Consider the following 17,137-nt stretch of genomic DNA (forward strand, 5'->3'; position numbering starts at 1 on the left):
TAGATGAAGGCTGCACAGGGGGGAGGAGGAGGTGAGGACGAACCGAGCAGAAGAGCGAGCACTGGCTCATTGGCTGGCTGGTGCCAGTAGCCTCCCGCAGCCCGTGTGTTATCACAGAGATCCCACAGTCTGCGTTACTGCCCGAAAACCAGCGGCACCGGAGCTACCGAGAGGACGGTAGCATGATAGTCGTGGAGGGGACTCCGCAGGTAGAGGCCCCGTGTCTGCTTTTCACTGCGCCTACACCGAATTCATTGAGTCGGTAGCCGCCAGCGTCCCGACATGGGGAAGGAGGTAAATGGCGTTTCCCGGAGCCGGTTTGAGGTGAGTGTTAAGTTTTCTTCGTCCATGGATATGAACTTGACAGTCGTTGACTCACATTCAAGCGGCTGTTATTAACGTTGGGCTCTCGGCCTGCGTGAGGACCGTCGCTGTGTTTATTGCAAAACTGCGCTTATGGTGAAGGCGACGGGCTGGTGCAGCTTCCGCAGTCAGTCGGTGTTTGGGATTAGGTCAATCGCTTGTTTTGTTCAGACGACACAGCCCAGGCCCGGCGTGTCACCCCACCGGACACAGCTCGGTGTTTCCCCGCAGAACCTGTCGTGTTGTCCGTCAGTTCATTGAGTCATTTCTTTAAATGAGGTGTAGAAAATGTTGTCCTCGTTTCCATTTGCGCCGTCAAAACAAAGACAATGAGGCTACGGAGCACGCCGAGGACAGCCCCTGTAGATACTAACGTATTTATAAGAAAATGAAGACATTCACTGACTTCACTTTGCTAATAACCGGAAGCTGTTATATATTTGTCTTCATATCTACTTATGGGACTTTTGTATGCTTGTCTAGCGAGCCGGAGTGTTGTGCCAGTCCATGGCCGCTGCGGATGCAGGGGGCCTCGGGTTGTGACTGCTACACGCTCGCTGTGTTAGCAAACAACTTTGAGCAAGCAGGCCCAAGCTAGCACACATGCAACAACACAGTATATAATGCTAGCAGATAGCACCTGTACACACACACACAATGGTTATTTGTTCCAATGTTTTTTTTACCATAAACTTTGTGTCGCAGCCACGCAAGCGTAACTGTTTTTTTATTAATATTTTGGGGTCAGAGCTCGCACAATAACGCTGCACACTCGCCCGGTGACATTGGCCCCGTGTCGCCTGTGCTTTAATCCCCGGCTAGCGTGGGATTTGTGCGTGGTTTTATTTATTTTTAACGGAGCAACAGCTGACGACTCAGAGGATCCAGGCCGCTGCCTTCTGGCCCGACAGCTGTAGCAGAGCCGCTGTGTGGGGTTCACGGGCCGTGGGACAATAGAGACACTCGGAAGTGGCTTACCTTGTTTTTCAAAGTAAAAGCGAAAAAATAGCAAATCATCCCTTTTTTATTATTAAGTTGCCCAACTTGTGTGAAAATGAATGTTCGATGTGGTATTTCGATCCACAAAGCCACAATCCTCTTCACAACGACCTGTATTCAAGACTTCTAAAATGTCAATGTTATTAATCGGACAAATGCCTGCCTGTCTGTATGTTGTACCCATATCTCGTGAACTGTTCGTTTTATCAACACGTGCTTTGATAATGGCCCAGAGAAGTGCAATGTGAATTTGGTTGTAATTTGGACACGTGATGTGTTCTATATATTAATTAAAAGTAAATAAAGAGGCAGCCAGTGCTCTGTGCTGTGTGGGGGGCAGGGGATTGTGGCTTCGGTCTGTGAGTTGAACATTTCCTCTTTGTGTCTTACAACTTGCATGAGCACCAGATGTGAACAGGAATAATTCAAGTTCAGTTTCATTTTATGAAAAGGGTTAACTATAATATCTTTACTGGAGATAAACAGGTAGGATGAACACATTGTTTTCTAATTTCACTCTGCACCATATACTATTCATTTAGATCTCTGTACTTAACATCCAGCTCACAAATAATAAAAAAGCCAGAATATTGTAGAACTGTTTGAGGGGGACTCACTAATGACAAAGAATAATTCTTAAGTAGCTCAGGCCATTAGAACAGCCCATTTCAATCAGTACATATAACTAATTGTGGCCATTTATGCACACTTTAATGTGTGTTAATGTTTTGAATGCGGAGCTGCACTAGGCAGCTAAGTACTAAGATGATTGGCACTAAATTTCGAACTGTTTTCCTCTATGCCATCACAAACACCCACTGGTGAGACATCATTGGTATTTGTTTATATGCCAATGAGGAGTTTTACTTTGAAAGGCATGGTCAGTTGTTTTCTCTTATATTCTGTCTGGTTTCTATGCTCTGCAGTAGACACTGAACTCTTGTATACCAGCCCTTAACAAAACATAACACTCTGAAAACAAGACACATGAATGCTTCAAAACGTCATAACCTAGTTAAAAAGGAGTGTATGAATAAAAATCGCATATTGTGATTAGCACTAAACAACAAAAGAATCTGTCTCTTGGGTATTTCATTCATCTATTAGTCCTGAACTGTGTAGTGGAAGTTAAACTAAATATCTGAGCCCAGTTTAGTAACTGATTTAATGTCAATTTATGGTACACACCATATCTACAAGTATCAAATTAATCTAAGTCTAGTCTGAGGAAAGGGGTCTTATCAGGAAACCACATGAATGTTTTTCTAAAAATATTAACCTTTTTTTTATTTTGCTCTGTAGCTCGAGGTAACAGCTTGCCCAGCTTTTACCTCCTGCCAGGGCCTGCATCACAGACTATAGCTGACCAGTGGAGAAAACATAATGCTCACATTCATGCAGCATTGGGTTCATTTTATTTTGGATTACAAAAGGGGACAGTGTATGCCCGTTGACCATGTGCATCTGGTTCTTTGTAAATGGCCCTGGATTATTTGGCTAGAGCGTAGTGCTGTGGAAGGCGAGCTGTCAGAGGCAATTTGCCCCAAATCCAAATGGCAAAAGTCTGTCCCTTCTTACTCGCTCTGAATTTTACACGTCTGTGCTGGCAGGCACCGCCTGTGTAGACAGCTGTGTGTGTGTGTGTGTGTGTGGAGTTTGTATGTTTAGCAGAGAGACATGGAGAGGCTTTGACCCAGAACTGACTGTTTTTCTTTAAATATCCAGTCAATAATTTCAATCGGCAGACTTGCCAGTTTTTTCATTGTGAAGCTGATGAATAGGGTTGCTTAAGTGTGCAAGTCCCTCACAATCTGGAGCTATTGTGAATGTGGTTTTAGGATAAACGCCCATAATTAAAAATGGCACACAGTATCCTCCGCTAAAATACGTTAATTACTTCTTTTGTTTAGCACAACGACTAAAACGTTCATTTATTCTTGGGTCACAGGTGTTTTGTTTTTGTACCTGTAAGGAAGTGCAAACAAGGAAGAAATGCAAATTCGTTGTTGATCTAGTCACAGATGTTTGCCTCTTGTAAATAACATGCCTTCCTGCATTTTATTATTTACACACCAAAGCCCCCACCTTTCAATTACCCTGTCCCTAGTTTAGATTTATCTTTCTAAATCTACGGAGGAAAAAGGATTGGGCCAGATGTTGCTTCATTCGCCTAGTTGTGGCTGAGTGGATGCTCCCAAACGTCATTGTCTCAGCATCTTGTGTTTTACAGTCTAGCAGAGTACAATTTATCACAAGTTATGGGAACCCTGCAAGCCTCAGTAAGTGAGCATATTTAATAAATGCTAATGTATTTGTTTATTGCAGCCTTGACTGTAGGTTATAGGCTAGTATTTGTGCTCACACAGGATGCAATTATTTGTGTGGAAATCCATTAGCTGGTTATAGGAACGGGATCGGTTCCTCAGAGAGTCACAAGAGATATATTGTAAAAGTGTAGATTGCTGATTTGGACACTGGGACCAACTCAACAGTGTAAACAATCCAGGAAATGAAGAAAGAACATGCTTGCAGACTAGATAACAAGAAAGCAGAGGCCATTACAGCTCTGCAGTCAACAGTACAACCTCCTTAGAAGACACTGATTCCTGTCTGCTTCGTCCTCAGTGTTTTTAAAGACTTGACATTGACACTATCTCAGCTATTGAGATTACTATCATTTATCCTTGGTTACGTGTTGGGGCCGTCCCTGAGTAATGAGAGTGAATGGAGGCCAAGCAGCCATGCTGAGACAGAACTAACTTTATCCATTGCATCCTTACAGATGTTCACAAACAGTGACGAGGCGGTCATCAATAAGAAGCTGCCCAAGGAGCTGTTGCTACGGTGAGTGTCATTTTGAAACCCCTTCAGTCAGACTCACTGCAGGGTTCATATGTTTTTTGTGAATGAAAACGGCATGTAGCGTGCGTCGCACTCACCTGCCTGACGTTGCTCTCCTGCTGCACATTAGATCATACAAACAGGCACAATTTGCTTTATAACTTTATACACATAAAGTGCATCTCACACTCGTATGCTGCATGCCCACTTGGCCTTTAGCAAATATTGCCACTGAACTAACCACTCGGATGCAGATTTCCCCTCCGTACCCACCTCCCCTGCTCCCCTAGTGCAGAAGCTGTAATAAAAACTGATGGTGATTGATTTCAGAAAAAAAAAACTCAAGAGTGCCTGAGCAAACAGAAAATGAAGGCCATATCTCAAGCCTCGGCCTTGCCAGCCAAGCTGCCAGTACTGCGGCTGCTGACTCTGTGCTGTCTTGCTAGGTGCAGCGACCCTGATTTGTGAGGCTGGCAAGCTATACTGGGACTCACCCCATCCCTGCTTCAACACTAACACAGAGTTTTGCTGCATTGTAGGATCCTGAATTAAGTTTCCAGCTCTGTTCATTAGAAGCAGATTGCGTGTCTTGCTTGCCAGGACCCCACACACATCTATCCTGCAAACTGGGTGAACGCATTTATTCTGCTGACAATATTAGCTGATTAACTCACGGCCCTGTGCCGTGAGAGGAAGCGGATGCAGGGTTGAGTTTGACGGCAGAGTCGAGTGCAAAGAGGAAGCTTCTGGCAGCGGGGATCAGGGTCTCTAAAACCTCCCCTGTCTGTCTTCCAGAATCTTCTCCTTTCTGGATGTGGTGACACTCTGTCGCTGTGCCCAGGTCTCACGGGTGAGTCTGTGTTCACAAGGTGTGTGTGTAGGCATGTGTATGTGACTGTGTGTGTTTGTTTCAGTGTGTATCCTGTGTGTGTGTGTGTGTTTGTATGTGTGGGGGGGGTGAGTGGGTGAGTGGGTAAGTTTCTGAAAAGGAATACTTGACCCTAACTGTTCGTGTCTCCCTCCCTGCTTTCAGTCCTGGAATGTTCTGGCCTTGGACGGCAGCAACTGGCAAAGAATTGACCTCTTTGACTTTCAGAGGGACATTGAGGTGAGCAACTCTGATCTACCCATCCATCTACTTTACTCTCAACTTTCAACTAAAGTATTTTAAGTGCATCTTCACTCTTAATCTCTCAGTGCTCTAAAGGTAGGGTTTCTGAAACATTTTTATCTTACTAACATCCCGATAGCCATCAATAAATAAAGTTGTCAAAGGAAAAAAGCTGGTGTCTGTGTTGCTCACATGATTGAAATTAAAGCAGGCAAAACTCTGCTGTAACTACACATTACTTCACGCTGGAGAAACAGACAACACTGAAGAAGCGGCAATATCCGGAAGTTAGGGAGAGAGTCAAGGAGAAGTCAGCTACAGCAGTTGTCAGACAGTGCACGTTCATGTGTTTTAGGGTCGTAGACGAGAGGACCGACAGGAGAAGGTGGGCTGTATCAATGCATATTGTAGCCTGCTCTTGCTAGCTTTTCCAGGCTTATCAACCCCAGCTTTAAAGTCAAGGTGTCGAAGCCAGTACAGCAGGCTGAATGGATTGTTTTTGTTCCAGGGCCGGGTAGTGGAGAATATCTCAAAGCGATGTGGGGGGTTTCTCAGAAAGCTGAGCCTGCGGGGGTGCCTGGGTGTGGGTGACAGTGCCCTGAGGTGAGTTTGGTGAGAACGTAACCCCGCAGAAATGATTGTTCTAGTTCAAACCCTTAAAAGAGAGAAAGAGGCATATTCATTTTGACTGCCATTTAACGAATGTTTTTTTTTCTACTGTAGGACTTTCTCACAGAACTGCAGGAACATTGAGCTTCTCAGTCTGAATGGCTGCACCAAGATCACTGACAGGTGATGCGCATGGTTCATGTAACTCATCTGCTTATGAATCGGGACGCAATATCTCCCCTTCGAAACACTCACTGTCTTTCTCCTCTGCAGCACGTGTAACAGCCTCAGTAAGTTCTGTCCAAAGCTGAAGCACCTGGACCTTGCCTCCTGTACCTCAATCACCAACCTTTCACTCAAAGCTCTCAGGTGTGTAGGCTCTGCACTGTGTGACCTTTGGACCCCACTCTATGCATTGCTAGAGGGAATATAGACTTAAAGCCTCTCACACAGTTGAAACATTGGTTGTAGAAAACGCAGTTTAAAGTCTTTCCTGTCTTTTTCTTCTTTTTTCTCCTCTAAGTGAGGGTTGTCCCCTGCTGGAGCAGCTCAACATCTCTTGGTGTGATCAGGTCACTAAGGATGGCATCCAGGCCCTGGTGCGCTCCTGCCCTGGACTAAAGGGCCTTTTCCTCAAAGGCTGCACACAGGTACTGCTGGAGAAACAAACCATGGCCTGGGCCGTGTGCCTTTGGTCTTTGGACCGAGTTGAACAGAACTCGGATAACCTACAGCAGTGGTCAGCAACTGGTGGCAATAGTGTCTCGCCTGCCGGATCATTTACACTCATTTCACTCACACTTAAGCTTTGTCTACAAAGTAAAAGCACAACATTGGTTTTATTGTTGCAATACTTTGTAACAAGCAGAATTACAGAGCTTTTATGTTAAAGTTATGAACTTGGGTCTGATGATTTTGTTTCAATTTCTGAACAAACCTGAAATAGATGTTTAGAACAGGCACTGTACTAGTAATATTAAATTTAGTATATAACTTAACTGGATAACACATTTTGTGTTTGTGGTACCACAAACACAAAATGCGAGACTTCCTGTGCAGCACATAATGTTTCTGAGGAAAGACGTAGCAGACACATTAAACAGGAAATATAAAAACCCTAGATAGTACCACTCTGTTATACCAAAAGTCAACTTTACTGGGAGAAGAGGCCACCATGTATTTCTGAGAATATCATTAATTTAAAAGAAAAAGAAAAGAAAAAACACAACATAGAGGAAGCACTGAGTTGCCAGGGGTTTTGACTCAACTTCATGATTATTTAGTGGCTGTAGATGTAGACGCTATAGTGGTTTGTGTGGTTTTGTTAAATTTTATTTTCTTATACCAAGAGGTGTTGAGGGACTATCTCAGTATTTCAGTGTTGTTTGATTTCAAATGACCAATGTCTTTCCTCTGACTTTCACAGCTAGAAGATGAGGCTCTGAAGCACATTGGGGCTCACTGTCCAGAGCTGGTCACACTCAACCTGCAGACATGTTCAGTAAGTACCATCAACATGGCAAGATGACAAATCAAATTAATCAGGGAAAACACAATTCTTCTGCATTTTCAATGTAGGCACATTTTATTATGTTGAAATGTCACAATGACAAAAAAACGTATGTAATCAGAGAATTTATGATGGTCACCAAGTACACACTGTGCTCTTCAAGTCAAAGCTACCCATCCAACACAGAAAACCAAAGGTCTGCATGGCCTCCTTTCACAATCCAGATATTTTGCTGTGATTTTACCCATTCTTAACATTCCCCTTCTTTCAATTATATCTTTCCCCTCCATCTCATCTCACACCGCAGGAACTCTCCATCTCATCTTGTCCCAGCTCTTCCACCTCTTTGTTACTGTCCATTTTCTGGCCTTTCCCAGTCTGTTTTTACCTCCTCTTCCTCTGTCTAATGTCCTCTAGAGTTTTCTCTGGCAACATTTTAAAAGAAAAATGCAGCAGACAGAAATTGCTTATTCCCATCAGTGAGCACAGGAAAAGTTGGTATGATTTTACATTTTCAGTAGAAGACCCCCCCCCCCTCACAAAACACATTTTGTCTTTCTCTGAGCAGCAGATCACAGATGAGGGCCTCATCACAATTTGCAGAGGTTGTCACCGCCTGCAGTCTCTGTGTGTGTCGGGCTGTGCCAACATCACAGACGCCATCCTTCACGCCCTGGGACAGAACTGCCCTCGCCTCAGGTAAACCTTGACGCACGCACGCACATACATACACAAACACGCACATTCACAAACACGCACATACAAAAACACACACTGAACTTAACTTTGGCCTTGACCTCCTAGACTCTGCTAAAAACCATTTAGTTTGAAAATGAGTCTTGATCTTTGTTGTCATATTAACTCTCCACCATGGTTTTGAAATGTATTTATTTTTTAATCATAATGTGTTTGCTTTTCTTTTTTGAGATTTTGCAAAAACAATTGGGAAGAAATGCTTAAAAATAGATTTCATGACTCATTTTAAGTGGAGTCCTGCAGCTACGATTGAAGTAATAGTGAAAATCATGAATAAATTAAATGAATATATGGGTCTTTCTGCAGTAAAGCTTTCTAAAGCCTTACTGCTGTAGATCTATTTACTTTAAAGTACAGTCTATGCTCTCAGTACAAGAACTCAGAAAGTGATGCTGCCATTGTGCAACTCTGTTCTCTACTTGTCCTTTCAGAATATTAGAAGTAGCCCGCTGCTCCCAGCTCACAGATGTGGGTTTCACTACATTAGCAAGGGTGAGTATGGTGTCTACGAGTTGTACACACACAGTCAAACACAGAAATCTCTGGAGCAATCAGTTGAGGGGTGGTGCGGAGGCAGGTATTCATTTCGATGGGGAGATCACATGTTTTTGTCAACAGCGAATCGACACCGGCATCAGCCCTTTTCACCTAAAGCTTGATATCTTCGTCACAGCCTTCTATGTTTATGGCACCTTTCTTTTTGTGTTTGTCAGTTTTGTATTTGTGGTGTGTTAGAAATGTCATCCACTCTCTCACGGTGAATCCTCCGGAGGATGTCTTGCTCTTTTCTTAAATGAGCTCATTCTGACATTATCTGGAGTTTTTACAAGGGACCTGGAGGGAGAAACTCTGGAGAAATTCTGGGGCCTGTCACTCGGACATTTGCGTTCTTAAACACAGCATCTCTGGATAATGTCAGGAGATTATCTTGTGCATGTCTGAAAGCAGCTATACACATACACAGCAACCAGACTTTGAAGTTGAACATTTTAAAGTTGAGATAATTTTTGATGTCAGGAGAGCTGCAAGATTTTGGTACAAAATGCTTAATACACTAATTCACATCGTCTGTCTCTGTTTTTCTGCTGTAGAATTGTCATGAGCTTGAGAAAATGGATTTGGAAGAATGTGTGCAGGTAAATAAACAATCTGGCTCCATAAATAATGTTTCTATTATTTTCTTCAATTATGACACTTGTTGTTTTTCCACCTTTGCATCAGATCACAGATGGAACACTCATCCAGCTGTCTATCTACTGCCCTCGTTTACAAGTCCTAGTGAGTGTCCCTTTAAACATATTTTACTTCTGTAGCACCAAATCACAGCTTGTTCATAGAGATGGTTGAGTCATCGAGATCCTGCGTTGGTATCACTGTGTTACTGTAGAGTCTGTCCCACTGTGAGCTGATCACCGATGATGGCATCAGACATCTCGGCAGCGGCCCTTGCGCTCACGACCGTCTGGAGGTGATCGAGCTGGACAACTGCCCCCTGATTACAGACGCTTCGCTGGAGCACCTAAAGAACTGCCATAGTCTGGATCGCATCGAGCTCTACGACTGCCAGCAGATCACCCGCGCTGGTATCAAAAGACTAAGGGTGAGTTGTGTGGGCTGATGGCAGTAAGTAAGCCATGATTCATATGCAGAATGTACTGTAATCACCAATGCTGTAAACTTATCATGCTTCAATATAGTCTCATAAATATATACAATTTAGTCAGATTAATATGATGAGACTGCCAAATTGTTGACGTGTTGGGTGTAAGAGAACCATGCACTTAACTAAGCAATCGTATTAGTTTATGTTTAGTCAACCTACACTACAACCATCAGGTAATAAACTCGTGATCATGATCTTTAACCGCCTCACTTGAAGTTGTGTGCAGCATTTGATGGCCCAAACTGTGACGGCCCACGCCTCATAATTACATTACAAGTTTTGTAATGTTGCTTTATTGGCAACGGGTTAGGCTGTTTGGGCATAAAAATCTCAATACCCATCAGGCTCGGTCACTACGGCCAGGGTCATGCTCTTCTCTTGACACTTTCACCATAAAACTGCAGTGTCAGATCAACACCGATAAGCAAAAATGAAGTTGAGAATGAAGTTGAATATCTTCAAAAAATAAAATAGACTGTGTGGCCGGTCATAATCAGCAAATCTAGTTTGACATTTTATGAACTGTGCCACTCTTCATGAGTTAGGCGTCGTTAGATATGGAGCTGAAACTAGGAAAACGTTGAAACCTGGCTCTGTTCTTTTTGCTCCATTTCCAATCTTTGTGCTGAGCAAAGTGAGGCGACATATTTATTGTGCATACTTGAGAGGAGTATTGATCTGCAGCAAATAAGCAATTAGCTTAAATTGTGTTTAAATGAGGAAGACATTGTACAAATATCAACAACACAACCTTTTTAGGAGTCTAGTTTATTTAACACACACAACCACTGAAGGCAAAATAAGACAGTATATAACATTAATGATCAAGGAGCATATACACTGCAACAGTGCAGCTTTTGGTTACCACTTACCACACTGAGCATAAAAAGAAGTGGAGCAACAGTTGTAGAGCAACGGAAGACAAAGTTAGATCTCACTGTGATATGCAGAATGATGAACCTCCATCACAATCCATGCAACCTGTTATATTCTTGATAGTTTACAGCTACTTAGACAGTTTTTCTTTAAAACATGAATTTGTCTTATTGAATAAGGTCAAAACAGGGACCATTTTGTCTCCTCTTGCTAAAATGCCATGGATTTTCCATTTTTTTGCTCTGATGTTTGAGTCACCACTCCACCCACACATGAAGACTCAAAATGAATATATGAAACACAAACTGTGTCCTGGAGAGCAGCGAGTGAACACTCCGTACAAATAGAGCATCAGTGGCTTTTATTGCGATAGTAATCATACTTTAAGTCGAAGAAACTATTGCCACTGGTGTAGCTATGGTATGAAGCTAAATCCATACTACTATGTTTTCATATGAAAATTATAAATATTTACACTTTCTTGGGTTTCCACAGCTGTTGAGTTTGAAAATTCAGGGCTGTATTTTAGTCTTGACGGGCAGAAACAGAAATGCTGGATACAATGACGTCGACACTTAGAATTGCTTGCTTGTCTTTTCGGTCGAGACGTCGCTTTTGCTGATTCATCAGGCTCCTATCACATGACCCCCTTCCGGAAGAAAACAACATTAGCTCTAGCCTCAGCTACCAGTTTTAGAAGGCAACATGATAATAATCATTATCAATTACCTTCTTGTCTTTCCCAACAGCTGTTCTGCTGTTTTACAATGCCACAATACTTATGTGGACAAAATGTTGTTTCAAATGAAAATGTAGGAGTATGCATGTAGCTTAAGTATTTGTATGAACCATTAATATTTCCGTCTGTGTCGTTCTTTTCCACCACAGACCCATCTGCCTAACATCAAAGTGCACGCGTACTTCGCTCCCGTCACTCCGCCCCCCTCGGTTGGGGGCAGCCGTCAGAGGTTTTGCCGCTGCTGTGTCCTGCTATGATGTAAAGACAACAACCCCTCTTCCTCTGTGCCCGTGCACCCCTGCAGCCTGCATTTGACCCATCACGACCCGCTGTCCACCCCAATGCCGGCCCCTTGTCAAAGAGTACATGCTGGTGTGTCCCCTTTTGGAGCTGCAGAGAGAGAGAGAGAGAGAGGGAGGGAGAGAGCCAAGCAACACTACAGGGTCTTGGGTAACTCTCCCAAAAACATTCCCAACTCTCCCCACCACACATACAGACACACACACACAGACACAGACACACACAGCCACAGACACACAAACACACACAAACTGCCTTCTACGCAAGATGATATGCAGACACGTGTACACAGAGATTAACTCTCAGAAGAATGTCAGAACATTCCTGGGCTGCATTCAATGGACAAACCAGTATTAAAAAGAGGGTTATGTAAAAATCAATCATGATTACCACCATTATCAAGTCAAGTGGAACAGAATTGTTAAAAGAATTACACAACAAAATTTTCAACACTTTCCTCTATTTTCCAGCGGTCAGACTCTTCAGTTACTTAGCACTTTGAGACAAATTACAGCGACAGCTTCCAAGCAGAATATTTAAATAGGCTGAAAGATCCTCACTCAACCCCTCGCACGCATTTCCCCCTGTGTGCTGAAGGTCATTTAACCGCTACCTCTAGACAGGAACTGTGTGAGTTTTGTTCTGCAGGCTGTTCATTTAAAAAAAGGGGGGCAGCCCCCAATAATGCAGCCGAAAGCCTGTCGTGTGATTTTAGAAAATATATATTTGCAGCTCTTTGCACTTACAGTAAAGCAATTATGAGACACTTTCAAAAAGACAACAATCTCACCATTTAAGACATTATATTAACAACACACACAAATCCAAATCCTCACTTGAATGCATACACTGAGCTTGCCACACCTGTACCCTCGCCTCTCTCTGTTACAATCAGAAGCTTCAATATAATGAAGAGGGAAAAGAAAGACAGTTTTAATATTTTTCTAAAAATGGACACCAATTAAGACTCACAAGCGGGGACTTGAGAAGATGCCAAATGTTGCATGTAACACCTCTAGTTTTTTAAAATCTAATTGTACATATATGAGGACCGTGGTAGTCCGAGAGTCAAGCCAGCTACACAACAGATGATGATGTGAGACGGGACAGAGTTCAACATTGATGGGTCTTTCCGAGGTAACAAGGAAACTGAGAGAATACGTGCCGGAGCGTAAAAAGGACCCGAATCTCACTCTGGAGTTGGACAAATGAACTGATGCTGACCCGTGAAAGCTCATGCCAACGGCAGAAAGGTTTTAAAGACAGTCTTTTGACAGAAGAGAAAAAAAAGAAGATAACACTACAAAAATTCAAGCTGTCAGAATAGGACAATGGAAAGATAAAGCCAACTGAAAACAATCAAAGTCTATTTTCATTTCGATTTTGTTTATTTGCTCTCGTTTTTGCATCGGCGATGGTTCCTGTTGACAAGGAACTGGTGAACCACACGCAAGCGGTAAGAGGACGTGCCCTAGTGGCAGCGTGGCATTAGCAACTCCTCAACTCCCATGAGGCCTTGCAGGGTACGTAGTGACAGTGTTTAAAACCCTGCCACCTGTGACCCGCCCCCCCTTCCCTCCCCTCCCCACCGTCTGTCTGGGACCAGTCACTCTGTCGGAGATGACGACCAGGTCAGACCGGTGGAGTCACTGCGAGATGAATTCGGTGGAATCTTGAGCGCACAATTCTGTCTTGCTGACAGATATGATGGAATGATTTTTGTCACAACAGAGGGCTATAATGAACTTGAGCCCCCGCCCTATGAAGTATTGAAGCCTTTTCTAATGGAATATCTCCTCCTGCACTTGCACCTGCTTTATTCTGTCTCTCTTTTCTTCCCGTTTTTCATTTTATAAACGTGTCTTTTTACTGCTTTTCTTTCCCCTTTCCTCTGGATCTCTTACTCTTTCCTCTTTCTTTGCTATTTTTCTGTTTTGGTGTGGTTTGGATTGCGCCTGCTTTGTGTTTGAAGTCACTAGTTCAGTGTCTCCAAGTTGAGTTTTTTTTTTTCGAGCCCCTTTCCAGTCCTCAGTTCTGATCTGAGGGAGTTTGTGTTTTTATTAAGAGTTTCTTGTTACTAAATGTCCAGAGCGTAGCCTTTGTCCAGAGGAAGCGTTGGCACCAGTGCAATTGTAATAAATGTTAAATGTGAGTTGGATATTTTTATGTGAATCGAGGAGGGAGTTGATGATGACATGTATGTATGTATGATGTAGCTTATTGAATGTTTCTATCACAGAGAAGTCCTCAAGATGGCTGTTCAGGCATCGTGTGCCACTCTTGCAGAAAAAGGTTTTTCTCCCATAAATGTGCTTTTCCTCTCCTCTTTTATTTTTTTATGGCTTGCTTTTCCAAAAACCACCCTCCCATAATGCACCAGGCCCAAAATACATCAATCAAGGTATAAATTGGTTAACCCATTGTGGAATGTGGATCGCTCTCAAATGTCCCCGCTCTGGTTTGAAGGATTCGTGCCAACAGGCGAGAACACTGAATTCTATTCAGTTGGTGATTTGTCAGCTACAACGGGCCAGATAATACAAGCTGAGATGAATCCAATGTAATCCAGTCTGATCTGTTTTGTTTGAATGGAGTTTTACAGAAGGATTAACAACAAAGAGCCAAAATGGCGGTGACATCTAATGCAGTTTGTCACTGTGGTTTGGGGTTAAGAATTGGAAAGAAAAAGTCACAGGATTTAGGCTGAGCCTGGATGTAACACCTGCTCGCCCCGATCAGGGTTCGCTGTGTGTGGCACAAGCCGAGTCACCAGTGCAGCTGACAGCTGCTCTCAGGGCAAACACTTTGACTGGATTACAGTTGATACCACTCAACCTGCTCCGGATGGTTGTATCTGTAAAAAAAGGAAGGAACTAACCTTTCTTCGGCCTCTTTGTGGTGCAAAATACACTACACTGCTCTACACCGCACTGACTTTTCCTCCCATTATCAAACACCTCTGTGTCCTTTCGTCACACTCTCACCAGTTTACACAGAGGACGAGTGTCCACGCTCTGGATCCAGAGGGCAGCAGATGAATCTACAGCGTGTGCTCATGGTAGATTGACAGAGAAATTTCAAAAACAATTTTGACAATGACTGTAGTTCATATAATTACTGTAAATCTTTTCCTTTTCTTTTTTTTACAATTAACCGATATAAATGAATATGTACGTATGAATAAATATATACCTATATTATTAAGACTTGCCTAGTTTTCTCTGGTGTTGAACTTGTTCCCGTATTAACCTTCTTGGTGCAGTAGATGGCAGCAATGAGCCAGTTGTAATCAGTGAGTTGCAGGACTTGTGAATCAGCTTTTCAGTGAATCCATTTGATTTTGCTTTAGTTTGTCACCGAATTGAGCAAACACTCAACTGGGCTTGAGTTGAGTGTGCTGTTTTTCTATAGGAAATAAAGACAAATGTGTCATTTACTGTCACATAAATACTCAGTCGTTATTATCACCATACCCCCTCAACCAGGGGATCCCAAACTTCATCCTCTGACCCCCAAAAATAAAAGTTTCAGAGACTTTCGACCCCCATTATCTCTGCAGTTGGTTGAAGCATATTTATTTGAGCAAGAAAATCACAATGGGCACTATTTATTCCAGATTTAAGTACTTTTGTAACAATCATGACTAAACTGTTCCCATTAAAATTTTAATTTGATATCTGGTTATCATCTAGAACCACTGTCCTAAACAACAGAAGTGAAATTTCTCCAAAAACACGTGACATGATGGGCTGTTGGAGCTCACATGCAGAGTCAGGTTTCTATATTTGTGTGTGCTTACGTAAACACACACACACACACACACGTCTGAGGTGGAAGCACAGATGAATGGTGAGCATCAATTTATCTCAGTGGAAAGAGCAGCAGCTCTGGTGGCCGCACCATGACGACCGCTGTCAAGGCCGGGATCTGTCATCCGCCGTGTGGGACTCATTTTGCTCCTCTCTTCCTCATTATCCCCCTCCCCTCTTCTGTCTCCAAATCACTGAGAGATCAATGTGTTTTCAGGTCTGTTTTAATGGTCATTTCTAGCAGCCGTGTTCTGACACCTGGGGTATCACTGAGGAGGAGAGGTGGGTGGCTCAGAGGGAGAAATTTAAGTGTGTGTGTGTCTGTTTCCCTGGTTCAGCAACTCTCCTGTTCAGCTTGTGTTTTTTGAACATGGACAGATCAGATCACAGCTCACTGCACACCGCCCCACCAAGACATTGTGTTTCTGTTTATTTTTGACAGCAAATCCTCCTACTATACGCTAGAAAAACTTTTTTTTGACTTCTTTTGTGCTCTTTTTTTTTTATCCTCCTCTCCTTTCCACAGTTTTCCTTTCAGCAGTCACTCACTCTGCTATCTGCTGCAGTGCCCTGGCTCTGAGTGAAGCAATAATTAGTCTGATAACAGACGCGTACAAAGAGAGGCCGTCTTCTCTTCTGTCTCGTTTCTCTAACACACCCACACCAAAGTCTTTCTGGCAGCTTAGAGCAAACTTTGATGTCAGGCTTACGTGAAATGCTGCAGTTCAGATTCAGGAAAAAAAACCACTTTCATCAACTTGAGGAGTATTTCCTCTTTGCATCGCACTCTGAATGGTGCAGTAAACTCACTTGAAAATACAATTTTGTTACCTTTTCCTGTTCTGCGCCTTCACCAAGTTAATACAGAAATCAGCAGCTGTGAGCACAACCATATCACTCTACCATCGTTCATGTGTTTCATAAAAGGATGAATAAATCAAAACCCCAGGAGGATGGAAGATTGCATTTTAAATCAGAGGTACCAATTATCCTCCGGCCTCTTATTGCAGCTGCTTTACACAAATCACAGCAAACTGAGGCTCTGCGGCTCCACAGGGCAGCAACTGCAGTGTCCACGGTGCTTCAGAGGGCACACGTAGATGGACTCAGGATGACTGATAGCAAAGTAAAAACTGTGGCTATTTTCTCCAAAACTCAGAGACAAACTGAAAGTCGTCCAGCTCATCCCATATGGGTCATTTTTATTTATTTTTTTGCTGAAGGAGGAGATGACTGCTCTGACTCACAGCTTCATCAACAAAGTTCTGCAATAATGTCCTCCGCCCACTGTCTCTATACTGTGTAGGATTTCAATCGGGGGCCATAAAAGGGCCACAATTTACCTGAGAGGCAAATTATATGTCCAACATCGATGCACAATTCCTGATTCAGTAAAGTGCGCATTTATAAGGCAACATCCATACTACTATTCTTTCAAACTCTGTCCACACAAGCATTTTGGCTCGGTATCAGTTTTAATCCCCGTCCATTTACTTACACGCCTGTAAACTCACATCACATGACCACTCACATATACTGGGTGTGTGTCTGCCAGTGTAAA

General features: G+C 43.0%; 1 protein-coding gene across 1 annotated transcript; it reads left to right on the forward strand.

The window, feature by feature from the left end:
• Nucleotides 1–16: 16 nt before the first annotated feature.
• On the forward strand, nucleotides 17–14,971 carry fbxl20 (F-box and leucine-rich repeat protein 20). Its single transcript, XM_020094310.2, has 15 exons — nucleotides 17–324; nucleotides 4,145–4,206; nucleotides 4,999–5,053; nucleotides 5,237–5,311; nucleotides 5,823–5,917; nucleotides 6,038–6,106; nucleotides 6,197–6,292; nucleotides 6,447–6,573; nucleotides 7,350–7,424; nucleotides 8,002–8,132; nucleotides 8,621–8,681; nucleotides 9,281–9,325; nucleotides 9,411–9,467; nucleotides 9,577–9,789; nucleotides 11,617–14,971. Exons 1-15 carry the CDS (start codon nucleotides 283–285, stop codon nucleotides 11,722–11,724), a joined length of 1,311 nt encoding a protein of 436 aa, XP_019949869.1. The 5' UTR covers nucleotides 17–282; the 3' UTR covers nucleotides 11,725–14,971.
• Nucleotides 14,972–17,137: the final 2,166 nt, after the last annotated feature.

Source organism: Paralichthys olivaceus, chromosome 5 (genome assembly GCF_024713975.1).
Source record: "Paralichthys olivaceus isolate ysfri-2021 chromosome 5, ASM2471397v2, whole genome shotgun sequence".
NCBI classification, from domain to species: Eukaryota; Metazoa; Chordata; class Actinopteri; order Pleuronectiformes; family Paralichthyidae; genus Paralichthys; species Paralichthys olivaceus.